The sequence below is a fragment of the Mizuhopecten yessoensis genome, unplaced genomic scaffold (genome assembly GCF_002113885.1).
Source record: "Mizuhopecten yessoensis strain PY_sf001 unplaced genomic scaffold, ASM211388v2 scaffold9157, whole genome shotgun sequence".
Taxonomy (NCBI): Eukaryota; Metazoa; Mollusca; class Bivalvia; order Pectinida; family Pectinidae; genus Mizuhopecten; species Mizuhopecten yessoensis.
The window spans coordinates 403,155-416,951 of NW_018407907.1; the positions used below are offsets into that span (position 1 = coordinate 403,155).

Genomic DNA, 13,797 nt, shown 5'->3' on the forward strand with positions numbered 1-13,797 from the left:
AAACGAGCTGATTATTTTATATTTTTCTTAGTTTTGAGACCATGTAACATTACAATTCCCATTTGCCCAGTGGCATACGTTTCCAGGCCCGAGAGAGTTTGCCAGCCCAGTGGGACACTCTCATGGCAGATTAATGGAAGCATGGCTAATTGTTGGAAGAGGAACCCCACAGCTACAGACATTAACAGGAAGGTCCTAACTTCGTGTTAACCATTTCTGCCTTCAAGTATAAAAAAAACCCAAATTATTCCTTAAACTTTCTACTACACTGTGTGCTGTGCCTGACATAGCCTTTTTTAGAAGGAGAAAATTAAGAAAACGTTTACAGATGTGAAGCGTTTCTTCAATAGAATGGCAATCCGTCGCGTAAAATGAAAGCAATTTATTCCAATAAAAATATTCAAGTGACATTTGCAATGCGCGATTTTGTGATTCCCTTTGGAAATGACTTTGGCCGGGTTCCATTGACAAGGTTATGGTGGTAGGAAACAGGGCGCCGGAGAAAAAAACGAAGGAACGAAGACAAAATAGGTAAATACAAAACCGACACTGCTCTTAATAATGGCAATGGAAACCCTCAAATATCACTAGCCAAACGTAATTGACAGGAGTAACGATAATAGGGGTCCCGTCGTGCAGCGGATTGCACGTGCTGCATCAGACTGCACGAGACTGTGTGCTTGCCTCTTAACATGTCCCCTACAGAGTGGGGAGAAAGTTAAAATTTAATTGGTTTCCTCCGTTCTATTACCGGAGGATGATTCCTGGTAGACAAGAAGATGGCTTCGGATTTTAAAACGAGTCCATAAGTAAAAGCATATGATGTTACTGACTTTGATTTGAAATGCTTGACATTAAAGGATGACCTTTGTGTTTTTATTAAATATTTAAATTGAATAAACTGTATTTATTTTAATAAAGATCCACTCGAAACTTTCAAGACGAGGCAATTCGACTTTCTTTCGGTTCTTAACAAGTACAGTGACGTGTACATTTCTGAAATTATATCCAGTTGAATTATATAATATAGTATGAGATAATGAAGTTAAAGAAAAATGTCTTTCAGAAAGAGCGTTTCTCCATAACTGCTATTGCATCACAATAAACAGATCTTCGTACAGCAACTATTTATGCAACTTCATGTAGATTTGTTACATAAATTAATAAAATCAATATGTCATCGATATAAATATGATGATTAAGTGATGTATGAATATTCGTTTTGTACATAATATGTTGTATCCCTTTCTTCTCATATATTCAACATTTCAAAAAAGATAATACCGAAACATCTACAAAACGGCTATTCGAACAAAGAGTCGACAAAGCTGGCAAAATATGAACAAATAAAATATTAACACGGTAATCTTTGAAAAAGTACTGAGAGAATAAGACCTTATGTTCCGGGAGGGTAAGCGTCATCTTATCAAATCTCGGTAATGTCACGTTCTCCAACTAAGAACTGGGGTAGTGTCAACAAAGCAACAAAGCAACAAAGCACACTGATAAACATCAAAAAAATAATATATATATATGTTTTTAAAATGATATCATATTGGCGACTAACAAGGTTTTAAAATAAGGCCACAGCTTCACAGTATGTTAAAACATTCCAAAAGTGTCGTTAATGTATAGACAGGTCAATATGTGAATCTATTTCCGGTATTTTGTCTTTTAAATATGTATCTTCTCATCAATCAATCATGCATACATATAATATATTGACACTGTACGTCTATCATGGAACGGGTTTCCTCGTGTGACCTTTGGTGATTAGGGGTTCCCTGTGTGAATGTTATATAATACAGAAGTTGTTTTAGCTAAATGCTTCCCGGAAAAATGCTGCCCAATTATTCCTTATCTATGAAACGTTTTATGGAGTTTTTTCACCCTTTTTTTTAAGTCTGTACCATTCAAATAAAATGGATTTATCAATAATATCGTTAAACGTTTACTATTGTGTAACTAGTATCAACCAGAGTTATTGTGTTTGAGTTAGGATTGCATCCCCAGGTATTGATTGTTACGTCATTGGTTTGTGCGAGAAAATTACGTCGTTTTCTCAAAAATTGATGACGTTACTCTCACAAAAAAGTGACGTAACAATCAATATCTGCTCCCAAGAGAAGATAACTCTGCAATACGCAAAGACGGAATACCATTTGGTGTACCCAAAACGGGATTTTTTCTTTTAAATAATGATATATTTTTTACCACAATATTGGTATTTTGGCTTATATTGGATGATAAGCGATCAATATAAACAGAAAATTACACATAGGTTAAATACTTCAGACTTAAAGGTGGTTCCGATTCAATTTCATTATTTTTTTCTTTCGATAATGTTGAAAAAAACGTTTTCTGAAAATGATATCCAAATAGATAGAGTCGCAAAGCATGTAAATTGTGAAACCTGTGGTTTCGAAATCATTTCTAACCTTAAACTGTCCGATTGACCATCATCAACAACCAATCAAACCGATATACGGTTAAATTGACATGACGGTATCATTTAGTGAACATTTCATGCATAAAAATAATTCATTGAATTGCAACCGATTTCTTTGGTCCGCTTTCCTACAGATGTCCCGTTCATTTTGGGTACACTGACGTTATATATAAACAGTAATCCGTTTGCATATTCCCTATTGGGCGTTTAATGTAGATATTGTTGTTAGGCCCCCTCTTCTCTCTTCAGCAGTAGTGCTTCAATAAAAACCTTTGTGACTGTTTTGTCAAGGAATGAAACTATCATTCAGTTGTTGTAAACATTTTTACATCCCACTTTGTCAAGATCTATCCATTTCAAACGCCATTGCCTTCGTCATCGAACATTATTTTTTGAATATTTTGAATCAATGTATTAATTCACACTTTTATACTTTATATGAATGAAATAACTATACTTGGTGAGCCCCATTTTCGAATTACTAAACAGTGTTCAGCACGTAGGACTGCCATTACAAACGACCATTTATGAAGCAGGAATAAGCAAGATCACTCATTAAAAAAACCTATAGGAAAGGTATCGGTGTAAGTGTGATTGACGATTCTCTAAGATTGGTAAACATTGCGTGTCTAAGGGACATGTGAATCGTTCGTTATAATGTGCTTTTTGGTTTGCAGTTGGTGAATTTTGTCTGCCAACCTTTATCATGTAACAAGGAAGTAAAAAAGGCCTTTATCGTAAACAAGATAAAAACATATTGCCCATTTGCATGTTTTGAAAATCGAACAGCTAGATCAATTAACAATTGTCAGTGAGGTGTTTCTTGATAATTGAACTGCCAGTAAAATTTGATAATCGTCAGTGAGGTGCTTCTTGAAATCGAGTAGCTAGACCAATTAACAATCGTCAATGAGGTGTTTCTTAGAATCGAACAGCTAGTACAATTTAACAATCGTCGATGAAAGTTTCTTGAAATCGAACAGCTAGTACAATTTAATAATCGCCAATGAAGAATTTCTCGAAATCGAACAGCTAGTACAATTTAGCAATTGTCGATGACAGTTTCTTGAAATCAAACTGCTAGTCCAATTAAGCAATCGTCAATGATGAGTTTCTGTACTTTAGGAGAAAACAATGCCATTCAAAAATATGTAGAATCAAAAAGAATATTTGAAACTTATGCAGATTGGTGCAATTTTGGGCGTGAATCCTTATGATAGTTTGAAAACTCCTCAAAGGCGATTTAGTAACTCGGACAAGGCAAGGTGTGTTTTCAGCAGGATTTTGTAATTATCATTTATGATATCAGTGATAAAAACAACAGGTAAGAAATCAAAACAAAATAACGTATGCTTTTTTTTATATAAAAACCAAGAATTTTATTTCTCACTCGTCCAAATATTGTAGAAAGTTGTATTTCACATCTAATGCATAGTACAAAATCTGGCGACACCTTAATAAGGTGTCCGTTGTCATAAGGCACTCAAGCTCAGTAACAAAAGTAAAAGTCTCCAAATGAACAATGCCGATAATTAAAAATTTCACAGGTGAAAATGATTGAAAAAATGAGAACGAAAAGGATGGATGCACACGATAGGAACTCCGATTTCACTACCGGATATTGTATTTCCCGACAGGACAGTATAAAAGGTGAGTAGAAATGTGTTTTTTTTGTATTTATACAATTTATGTGGATTTGTTTGCATTGGAATGAGTTTCTTAAGATATTTTTTTGCAATATATTCTTTTTCAGTAAAACATTGTTTTCATGTTTTTTACAATCGGATCTTTAACTAATGTAGATGTAGATAACACAATGTTTAATTACACTTAATTTATAGAAAAAATGGTTTTCACGAACGTTCTTTAGACAAACTCATTCACCCCTGAAATTTCATAATGATATAATGAACTATTCAAAGCTTTTTATTGGAAGAGTTTAAATGTGTCTTCAGGGGTGAATGAATTAAGATATTTCCTGAACCTAAGCAATGTTTTCCATACAGGGAAAATCATCTTAATGAAATCGTCTTTGTTCAAATATTAAGGCGTTTTGACGCAAAAAAATGTCATATGATGTGATGCATAAATGATTTTATCCTAATAATGATACTAATCAACCAATCAGACTTGCTTAAATACAATTTTACTTTAATAGGAAGCATTGAAAAATTTAATGCAAACTTGTAAAAAAATAAATAATTAGAAAAACTTTCAAAAATGTTGTCTTATTATTTTGTAATAAATATTTGAATAAATATTGATAAATACATCTGAGGACACACAACACGGCACACAAATACACACGCAATAAATATATGGACAGGTATGTACAAAAAAATTGTAAATAAGAAATATTCACAAAAATAGGACATTTATTATAAATATGTCTATCTTTGCTGATTAAGAAAATATTTTCTAAGGATATAAAAAATTGTCGTATTTTCCTTTGTAATATATATTATATATATATTTATATTCTTACTTTTGTTTGTTATATGCTATTCTTCTTCTTTTGTTTGTTATAAAAAGTTTGTACATACATCAGAAAATTATTTACAATTTCGTTTCTGTTGCATGTATTATTATTTTTATTATGTAAATATTTATATATTTATTTTTGTTTACAAGACGGAAATAATTGAAATTAATTGAAATTTAGATTAAACCGGTCCAGGAAAACGTCACAAAAAATAAAGAATCAACATTAAATCAAATATATATAAAGATTTAGAGATGAATTTGAGTTTGACTCGTACACAACTGATGAAACACTTTACGTTAACATTTAACCAAGTGACTTGTCCACTTTGGTTGGCTTTAATGTCCGTGAGACACACTTGACCTAACAAAGAAATAAGAAAATAAAAAACTTACCACTGGTCATCAATATGATCAATATTTGAATACACTTAAATTTAAATGAATTTAAACATTTTTTTACAAATGTGAAGTTTCGGCCACAAGACGTCTAACTACGGCCTGTATATTTACATGAAATGCATAGAGTAAATAAATAATAATTGTACAGCGCTCTATCATAAATTATTCATCTTTTTCTAGAATTAATGCAATAATGATTAGCAATCTATTAATACTATATATTATTGATAAATTAAATAAATTAATTTCTACAATAACTTAATGACATTGTACTCTCAATAAATACAAATGTTCGTATCTATAAATTAAGCACTATTTGTAAACAAATCTTAGCTGAAATGTATTTGAACTTTGAAAACAGGAGAAGGTGAGAAAACGCGATGTGATCTGCATCAAAATGTCAATAGAACTCATTTTTCCCTAAATTATTATATGATTTGTTATACAAATGTATATAAATTCGAACTGCAAGTTTTGAAAAAATTGACAGTACTGTGACGTTTGTTTTATGTGTGACAAATCTGCGTCTATGCCCTTCTCCTATTTGTTCCAATCAAAGCGTTTAGTCGATGTTCCCTGCTCATATCAAAAAGGTAAACGTTTAAATAATGGTATAAATAAAATCAAACAAAGTAATAAACTACGTTGTAGGTATGATAAATACTAAGGAAAAGGCGTTACACACACCAAACAATGACACCACACCCAACTCGAAACACAGCAATGGTTCAAAGCGTCCGTCAATGCCACTACCAAACTGTTGCACAAGTACCCCGCCATTTGCAAACCGTAGACTTCTACGGAGTCATAGATAAAGAAAAATATAATTATTAACAGAGATAATTTAAGAAAACACTTCAAAGAAAAAACATTTACAATTGATTCCCCTGTTAGACGAAGGTGTATTAAATAAATAGAACAGCTTTTGTGATTGGGTATTCAATATCAGCGCACTTGACGTCATAATTGGTGCCACAGTGTGACTCAGAATGAGGTAAGAGTGCAATTATACATCAAAATTGTGTATATGTACACCTTGAGAAGAAGGTAAATAAATAACCTTGAACGCCGGCCAAAGTAAAACAACAAACGTTGACGATATCTCCAGAGGGGAAACATAACACTTGGATACTGTGGCTGAGTAACGCTGTGTTAGATATTGAAACCCTTGGCAGGTTGGAGAGATTGCTTACTGAGTCACTTATTGATCAGTGATTCACGACTTATGGCTAGATGTATATTTCTAATACGTCATCACTATATGCAAATCAATTCACCATGCTGCCATTTATGTCGCTATGAGATATCTCAAAAAGTAATATGTTCTTCAGAAATTATCCAAAGGAGAGTATTTGTAACGAGATCAACATAGCCAGTATCTACTGCTAAATTATAGGTTTATAGGGATTGGGAATGCGCATGCGTGTTTCTGAAAAAAATAACGCGTTAAAAAAAGGTTTGATGACGTTTATGTAATTGACAAAAATCATTTACCAACATTAAATCTAGAAACAATCTAAACTTTGAGCTAACTCTTGTTTATCGCATTTGTGGACGATGATAATCTGAAATGAACTGATTTGAGCTTATTGGGGAAAAATAATGAATTGCTATCATCGAAACATATTAACGTGAGACACAAACTGTGTAATGCACATCTAACGACGCCATTGCATCGATTTTAATAATGACACATCGAATCCGAAATGACGTCATCGACCTCGAGACTGACGTCAAATACGCATTAATATGAGTTAAATATAAAAATGTAAATATTTGAACTATGAAGACAGGATGGAACAATAACAAAAATCTAATTAGAATTACCGACAAGAAATGGGATTTTTGTAAATAAAACTATTCTGTCAACATAAAAAACTAGTATGATATTTTGCTGTGCCCTATGGAATATACCAGAATGATTGATGAAGTTGGTTGCTATATTAAAGCAATGTCTGGAATGCTTACAGTTAAAAAAATGTTTTGAAATCTCCAAGTTGTGTTTGAAGGAATAGTTTGAAGCAGAAATGTCGGAAATGTTTGAGCATCTAAAAGGATACTCAATGAAAGGTTATTGTCATATATAGAAACAATACAAATATTTGCAAAAAAAAAAAAGACTTATTCATACAAAAATCTTATAGATTGGTCCTCTGTATCCTTGTATGTCATTGGTCAGCACGAAAATTCGTCCACGTAAAGGTCAAGGTCATGGTTTTAATGTCAAAAGACGGTTGCCGTAGTTACCATACGGGCATCAAGTTCGATTCTTGTGTGTGCGGACTTTGTATTGTTCTCATATCTTCCGGTTCCGATACAATGTCGTCTATGTCCATCGACTTTTTATTCCTCTGTCCCCTCATACAGGACGACTCCTCGTGCTTGTATAGGTAGCTCTTAAGGGCGAAGGCCTTTCCACATCGACCACAGGTGTACGGTTTTTCCGGTGAGTGTGTCTGAATGTGCGCGCGCAAGTTGGATTTGTCCGCGAAGCACTTGCCACATTTTGGACAGTTGAATGGCTTCTCGCCCGTGTGCGTTCGAATGTGTCCCTGTAGCAACCATGGTCGGCTGAAGCGCTTGCCGCAGTACATACACTCGCACCCTTGGCTGTGGGTTCGAACATGCATGCTGTAGGCCGGCATTGACACGTATACTTTCTCACAGTGGGGACACTTTCGAGCTTTCTTGTCGCTGACGCTGCGGTGTGTCTGTCGGTGTCGCGCGAGATTGCTGGACGTACTGTAGCGTTTGCCACACTCCAAACATATGTGAGTGTCGGTCAATGAAGACCCATCAGGCTGATCATGCCCAAATGGCTGGTGGACGAGCTCCTGCAAGGGAGATAACACTTTTGTGCACGAGGAGTAATCCGGTTCGTCAAAATTTAGAACACGCACGGCCTCCGACTCGTGTTCGTAAAAATCTTTACATGCCGTTTTCCTCGGACTCTGGTTGATGAAGTCGAACAGAAGAGATATGTGATCGGAGCAATCGAATCGACATTCCATTTTGGGGGATAAGTCCGGCCGGGATTCATGGCGGGGAGATGAAGTGTAGCTGCTGTAGTCGCTATCCCCCTCGTCTGATGACAGATGGGACGGGGGAGGGGGTGGCTGCAGGGGGGCAGGCGATGGCACCGGCGAAACATCTGCAACATAGAGGAGGCAGTTCAAGGAAAATGCACAAAGTAATATTATAACATTATTGCAAAGCAATATACGATCTAACTATATTTTTTGGGATGAAATGCATCTTTTAATCATTAATTAAGATATACATTACAGATAATCAAACATATTTCGCGACGATGCGCAGTAGCAGTAACTTTTCAATATTGATATTTTTCAATTAGAGTTATGACGTGTAACATCTATAATTGTGACGTCACTATGTGTAACACTGTGATGACGTTAGTCACGATTGTGTGGCGAGTGTAAAAAATGACGACGACTTTATTTATTTTGATTAATTTTCTCTTATTCAATAATTAAAGTCTTATTTGAATGCAACTATATAAAAAGTATGATAAACAGAATCCTAAACTCGTAACCAATTTTTATTTTTTTTATTTTTTTTTATTTCTGTAACTATAGCTCGTTTCATGAAAAATGCTTTATAATGAAAACTCATTAAAAAATCCTTTTAATAATTGTAAAGAATTTACGACAGCACAATCAGGTTCAATGGTATTCAAGTGAAGCTGTCTTATTTTCAAATCCAGGCTCTATAATAACCTCAATCGAGCCAGTTATATGTATAACGGTCATCATTGGTCAAGCCTACAAGTTAATTTTCCCTTATTACTTAGGTCCTATTTGGCTAATGCATTGGTCAAGGTCATTAGTTGACTTTAGAAGCCTTGTACTATTACATATCTTCATAATGCACGCTATGATAGGGGGGTTTATAATGGGTAGGCTAATATTGATGTGGGCTTTGGGAATTGTCGTGTTTGGATTGGGGAATAATTAAGTTCACCTTGAGAATTATCTACAATAATAGTGAAATCTACACCAAATACTTGTGGGTAAGAAGCGAACGTAATATACACGTATTTACAAACAATTACAACAGTAATTAGCTAGTTAATCTTCAACTTTTGCCGTCTCCTGTTTGCAGTGAACCAAAGATGCGAATAACGGTTATAACAGCCAGAGCTAGCAGCAACAGCAGCAGCGCAGCCTCATACCAACTCGTGACAAATGAAAACAAATTATGAATGGCAGATTAGGTGTCACGTGACTACTATTGAAATGCCATTACCGAGCGTAAGCCACTGTAAGTGGAACTTGTCCTACCGCCGAACAAAGGGAGTCTGCTGCCGGCGCGGGGGAGGAGGGGGAGCTGGGAGGAGGTGGAGGGGAGGAGGATGAAGGGGAGGGGTACAATCTTACTGGATATAGGGGGTAAACTGATATAGAGCGACCCCGGTGAAACTCTCCCTTTTATACATTTCTACAGTATAATATTATTTAATACAAATGTTCATATCTATTTGGCAAAAAGTGTATTCTAGCCCATGCCTTGATAGTTAAAAAATAAATTAAGCGTTGGTTTAAAAAAAAACCACTTCTTGTATGAATTGCCTAATTATTTTTCGTTCATATAAACATGTTAACGCTATAGAAATCTTAAAGTGTTAGATTACGTCAATACTTTTATTATGATTCATGCTTAGAACGAAATGAAGATATATCCAAACATTTAAGACAATATGAAAGTATTCAACTTGTTTGATGAATTAATTATTCCGATACGCGAAGATATGGTTATGTAGATATTCTAAGAGTCTTTACAATTAATTAGAATGTCAATTTCGTATTATCGCCCATTAACGAGGGCGATAGAGAAGTGAACGAGCAAACGAACCGACCAGGACCCACCGAAAGCACTGCCAGAATCTCACAAAGACACTGTCAGACCCACAAAGGGGACTGAGAGACTCACAAAGACACTGCCAGACCCACAAAGGGGACTGAGAGACTCACAAAGACACGAATAGGCCCACAAAGGCCTTGACAGATACCCACAAAGGCCCTGACAGATACCCACAAAGGCAACTCGAATCGTGGTCAAAGCACCAGAACAGTCAGTGGCCAATATTACTTTTGGCAGCCTTTTTATTCTCCCCAACCCAGTGCCAGGGCTAGTCCGTTTGGTTCCATCATGGTATCAGACGTTAGAGAGTATTGAAACTTTCCTGTTAAGTGAAGCACACAGAAGAAGGCCAGGGGTGTTGATTTCATAGACATTTTTACCAGAATGATTTAATTTGAGTAGGTACATAATTCATTATGAATGTTGTATATGATAAGGTTGTGGGAATTTACGAAAATAAATTTGTTTTGCATAATAAAATCAGCACTATCAGAGTTAAGATGAAGTAAGAGAATTTTTCGCATAATACATAAAAAATTAAGAATATAATAAATGTTATGTATTTAAATTTGATTTGGAGTTGAAAAACCAGAATATATATTTTTTAAATAATAATCTGGTACCATGTTGTTTGAAAGATACGATGTCCAAAAAAATAATCCAAAGGTGTGATTATACAAGATGTGATGTCTATACGATGTCTGCATGCAGGGCTAGATGACCAACGGTCATTTCTATCATCAAATGACCCAGGATTGATCATATTCAAGTAAAAAATTGCATAAGTTGAATATCAAGTTCGGCATAAGGAAAAATCTGTAAAAGTTTTTTTTTAAGATAAATTATCATTAGATAATATGTTTTCGTTATTAATCAATTACGGACTTCTGTTCAGGTGTACATGAGGTTATATGAACATGAGAAAATGATATTGACCGAGACGGAGTAAAAGATGCAAGACATACATAAATGTAGAAACAAGAATAGTATTAGAATGATATTGATGGACAATATTACAAATTTCGAAATTATCACTTTGGAAATTTATAGGAAAATAAGAAAAGAATAAGAAAAGAAGCAATATGAAAATGTTTAAATGATTAATAAACTAAGCAATATTTTATTTTTTCGTCGGCAGAGAAATATGGTTTTAGCGCAAACCTTTACATTAATTTGAATATTTTATGATATTTCGCTTGAATTACAGATAAATCCTGAAAAAAACTATTGCAATATACCGATTCCAAATGTCACACAATGTCTATTAAAAACAAAATCATTTAGATAGGTCCCACATACATGACAAAGAGGTTGACATCTCAACAAATCCGCCAATACATACAAACCAATCATCACGAATCCACAGAAAATATCCATGTTTCGTAAGTTTTTGATAAAACTAAAATACTTACCAATATTCTTTTGGTAGACAACTTCAAATTCAACATTTGGTAATAGTTTTTCTGTTTGTTGGCCAGACGTGGAATGTCTTTTGGAGAAATATCGCCGATTTGTAATGAGAAATGCCCGAGGCATGGTTACTGCTTACTACACCACTACACGAGCTTGGTAAAGTTCCAAATGTTGTACTACGGTGCTCGTGCGCACGCGGTAACGGCTCGAGACCGGCAGCCCCCTTTGCACTCAACAAGTGGCAAATGAACAGCTCGCTTTCTTGGCGTTGTTTTGTTTATCAGTGAATGTGTACGTCGGCTCCGCGGAGCTCCCAGAGGCTGGGACGAGAAGGAGGAGGAAGAATAGGGACGGGGAGGGGGAGGTCCATGGGTCTACTCAAATTTCTGCCAGCCACCGACGAGTAAGTTTGGGAGGCTTGAGAAACGTCTTGAATGAATTGCCTTGACAGCGCACGCGAGAGTGTTTACTTCGGGAGCCTTAGGTCACCGTGAACAGCGTACCAGATCTTATCGGCGCGGTTTTATGCCTGTTGTGAGAAAGTTTTGGAAAAAGTTCCCATCCGCTGGTCTCTGTTGTAAATAGGATTTTCAAAAGTCAGTTTCAATACTGGTCATCAAATCCGCCCTGGACAACATAAAACTGTTGAACATTTTATTGTGTTTTTGTGTGGCTGTTTGTTTGAAATATCATGATTAAAAAAATAAAGATTTTAAATTTTGTTTTATTCGAATTACAGAAAACGTAATTGATGATTCGTTGTGTTCTGTATAGCATGTTTGTAAACAGTTTTTATTAATTGATTAATCTTTCATTGACATACAAGAAAAACAAAATAGAGTCACGAAAAGAGCTTTTTAGAAAAGCCTACTTCTTTTGTCCTTAACATGTACACCAAAATACTCAAAAATGTGTAACATATGTTTTAGACAATGTTGCTAATAACAATATATACAAAAATTGTATAAATAATCGATTTCTGTGATACCAATATCGCCTGGATCTTCCGACCGGAATATTCATATAAATTCTTTTATGATGAATGGCTTGTGTTCTTGTAAACGCTAAAATGCAAACATACGAAACATACACATACTACTTGGGTTTATGTAGCTGTCAAAACAGTCTTCCGTGAGGTTACAAAAGGTCGGACGAGGTCCTGGTAATGTCATATTGGAGGCACAAGTTATTTAAGGGCTGTTTTTGAGGTGGAAGTGAAATAGTGTTTCTGTATATGATTGGTGGAAGTGACAAAGTCGGTTTTTATGTTTGATGGAAGTGACATAATTCGTATGAATTTGTCGTAAGCGATAAAGTTTGTCTTTATGTTTGATGAAAGTGATAATGTTTGTATTTAAGTGACAAAGTTTGTCTTTATGTTTGGTGGAAGTGACAATGTTTGTCTCTATGTTTGGTGGAAGTGACAAAGTTTGTCTTTATGTTTGGTGAAAGTGACAAAGTTTGTCTTTATGTTTGGTGTAAGTGAAAAAGTTTGTCTTTATGTTTGGTGGAAGTGACAAAGTTTGTCGTTATGTTTGGTGGAAGTGACAAAGTTTGTCGTTATGTTTGGTGGAGGTGACAAAATTTGTCTTAATGTTTGGTGTAAGTGACAAAGTTTGTGTTAATGTTTGGTGGAAGTGACAATGTTTGTCTTTATGTTTGGTGGAAGTAACAAAGTTTGTCTTAATGTTTGATGGAAGTGAAAAGGTTTGTCTTTATGTTTGGTTTAAGTGACAAAGTTTGTCGTTATGTTTGGTGGAAGTTACAAAGTTTGTCTTTATGTTTGTTGGAAGTGACAATGTTTGTGTTTATGTTTGGTGTAAGTGATAAAGTTTGTCTTATTGTTTGGTGTAAGTGACAAAGTTCGTGTTTATGTTTGGTGGAAGTGACAAAGTTGGTCTTTATGTTTGGTGGAAGTGACAAAGTTGGTCCTTATGTTTGGTTTAAGTGACAAAGTTTGTCGTTATGTTTTGTGGAAGTTACAAAGTTTGTCTTTATGTTTGATGGAAGTTACAAAGTTGGTCTTTATGTTTGGTTTAAGTGACAAAGTTTGTCTTAATGTTTAGTGGAAGTGACAAAGTTTGTCTTTATGTTTGATCGAAGTGACAAAATTTGTCTTTATGTTTGGTGGAAGTGACAAGGTTTATCTTTATGTTTGGTGTAACTGACAA

At 34.9% G+C, this 13,797-nt stretch overlaps 1 protein-coding gene across 1 annotated transcript; it reads right to left on the reverse strand.

Annotated features, from left to right (window-relative positions):
• Positions 1 to 5,085: 5,085 nt before the first annotated feature.
• LOC110457503 (zinc finger protein SNAI2-like) lies at positions 5,086 to 11,866 on the reverse strand. The gene is made up of 2 exons (XM_021508815.1): positions 11,626 to 11,866; positions 5,086 to 8,483 (listed from the first exon to the last, which is right to left on the reverse strand). The coding sequence occupies exons 1-2, from the start codon at positions 11,747 to 11,749 to the stop codon at positions 7,576 to 7,578; spliced, it is 1,032 nt and encodes a 343-aa protein (XP_021364490.1). The 5' UTR covers positions 11,750 to 11,866; the 3' UTR covers positions 5,086 to 7,575.
• Positions 11,867 to 13,797: the final 1,931 nt, after the last annotated feature.

What these genes read in the sequence shown, in the direction of transcription:
- LOC110457503 (XM_021508815.1), bottom strand. Translation starts at nt 11,749, where the DNA reads ATGCCTCGGGCATTTCTCATTACAAATCGGCGATATTTCTCCAAAAGA. An exon ending in TGTCTACCAAAAGAATATTG is followed by an intron (nt 8,484 to 11,625) that starts GTAAGTATTTTA and finishes TCTATGTTGCAG; the next exon opens with ATGTTTCGCCGGTGCCATCG.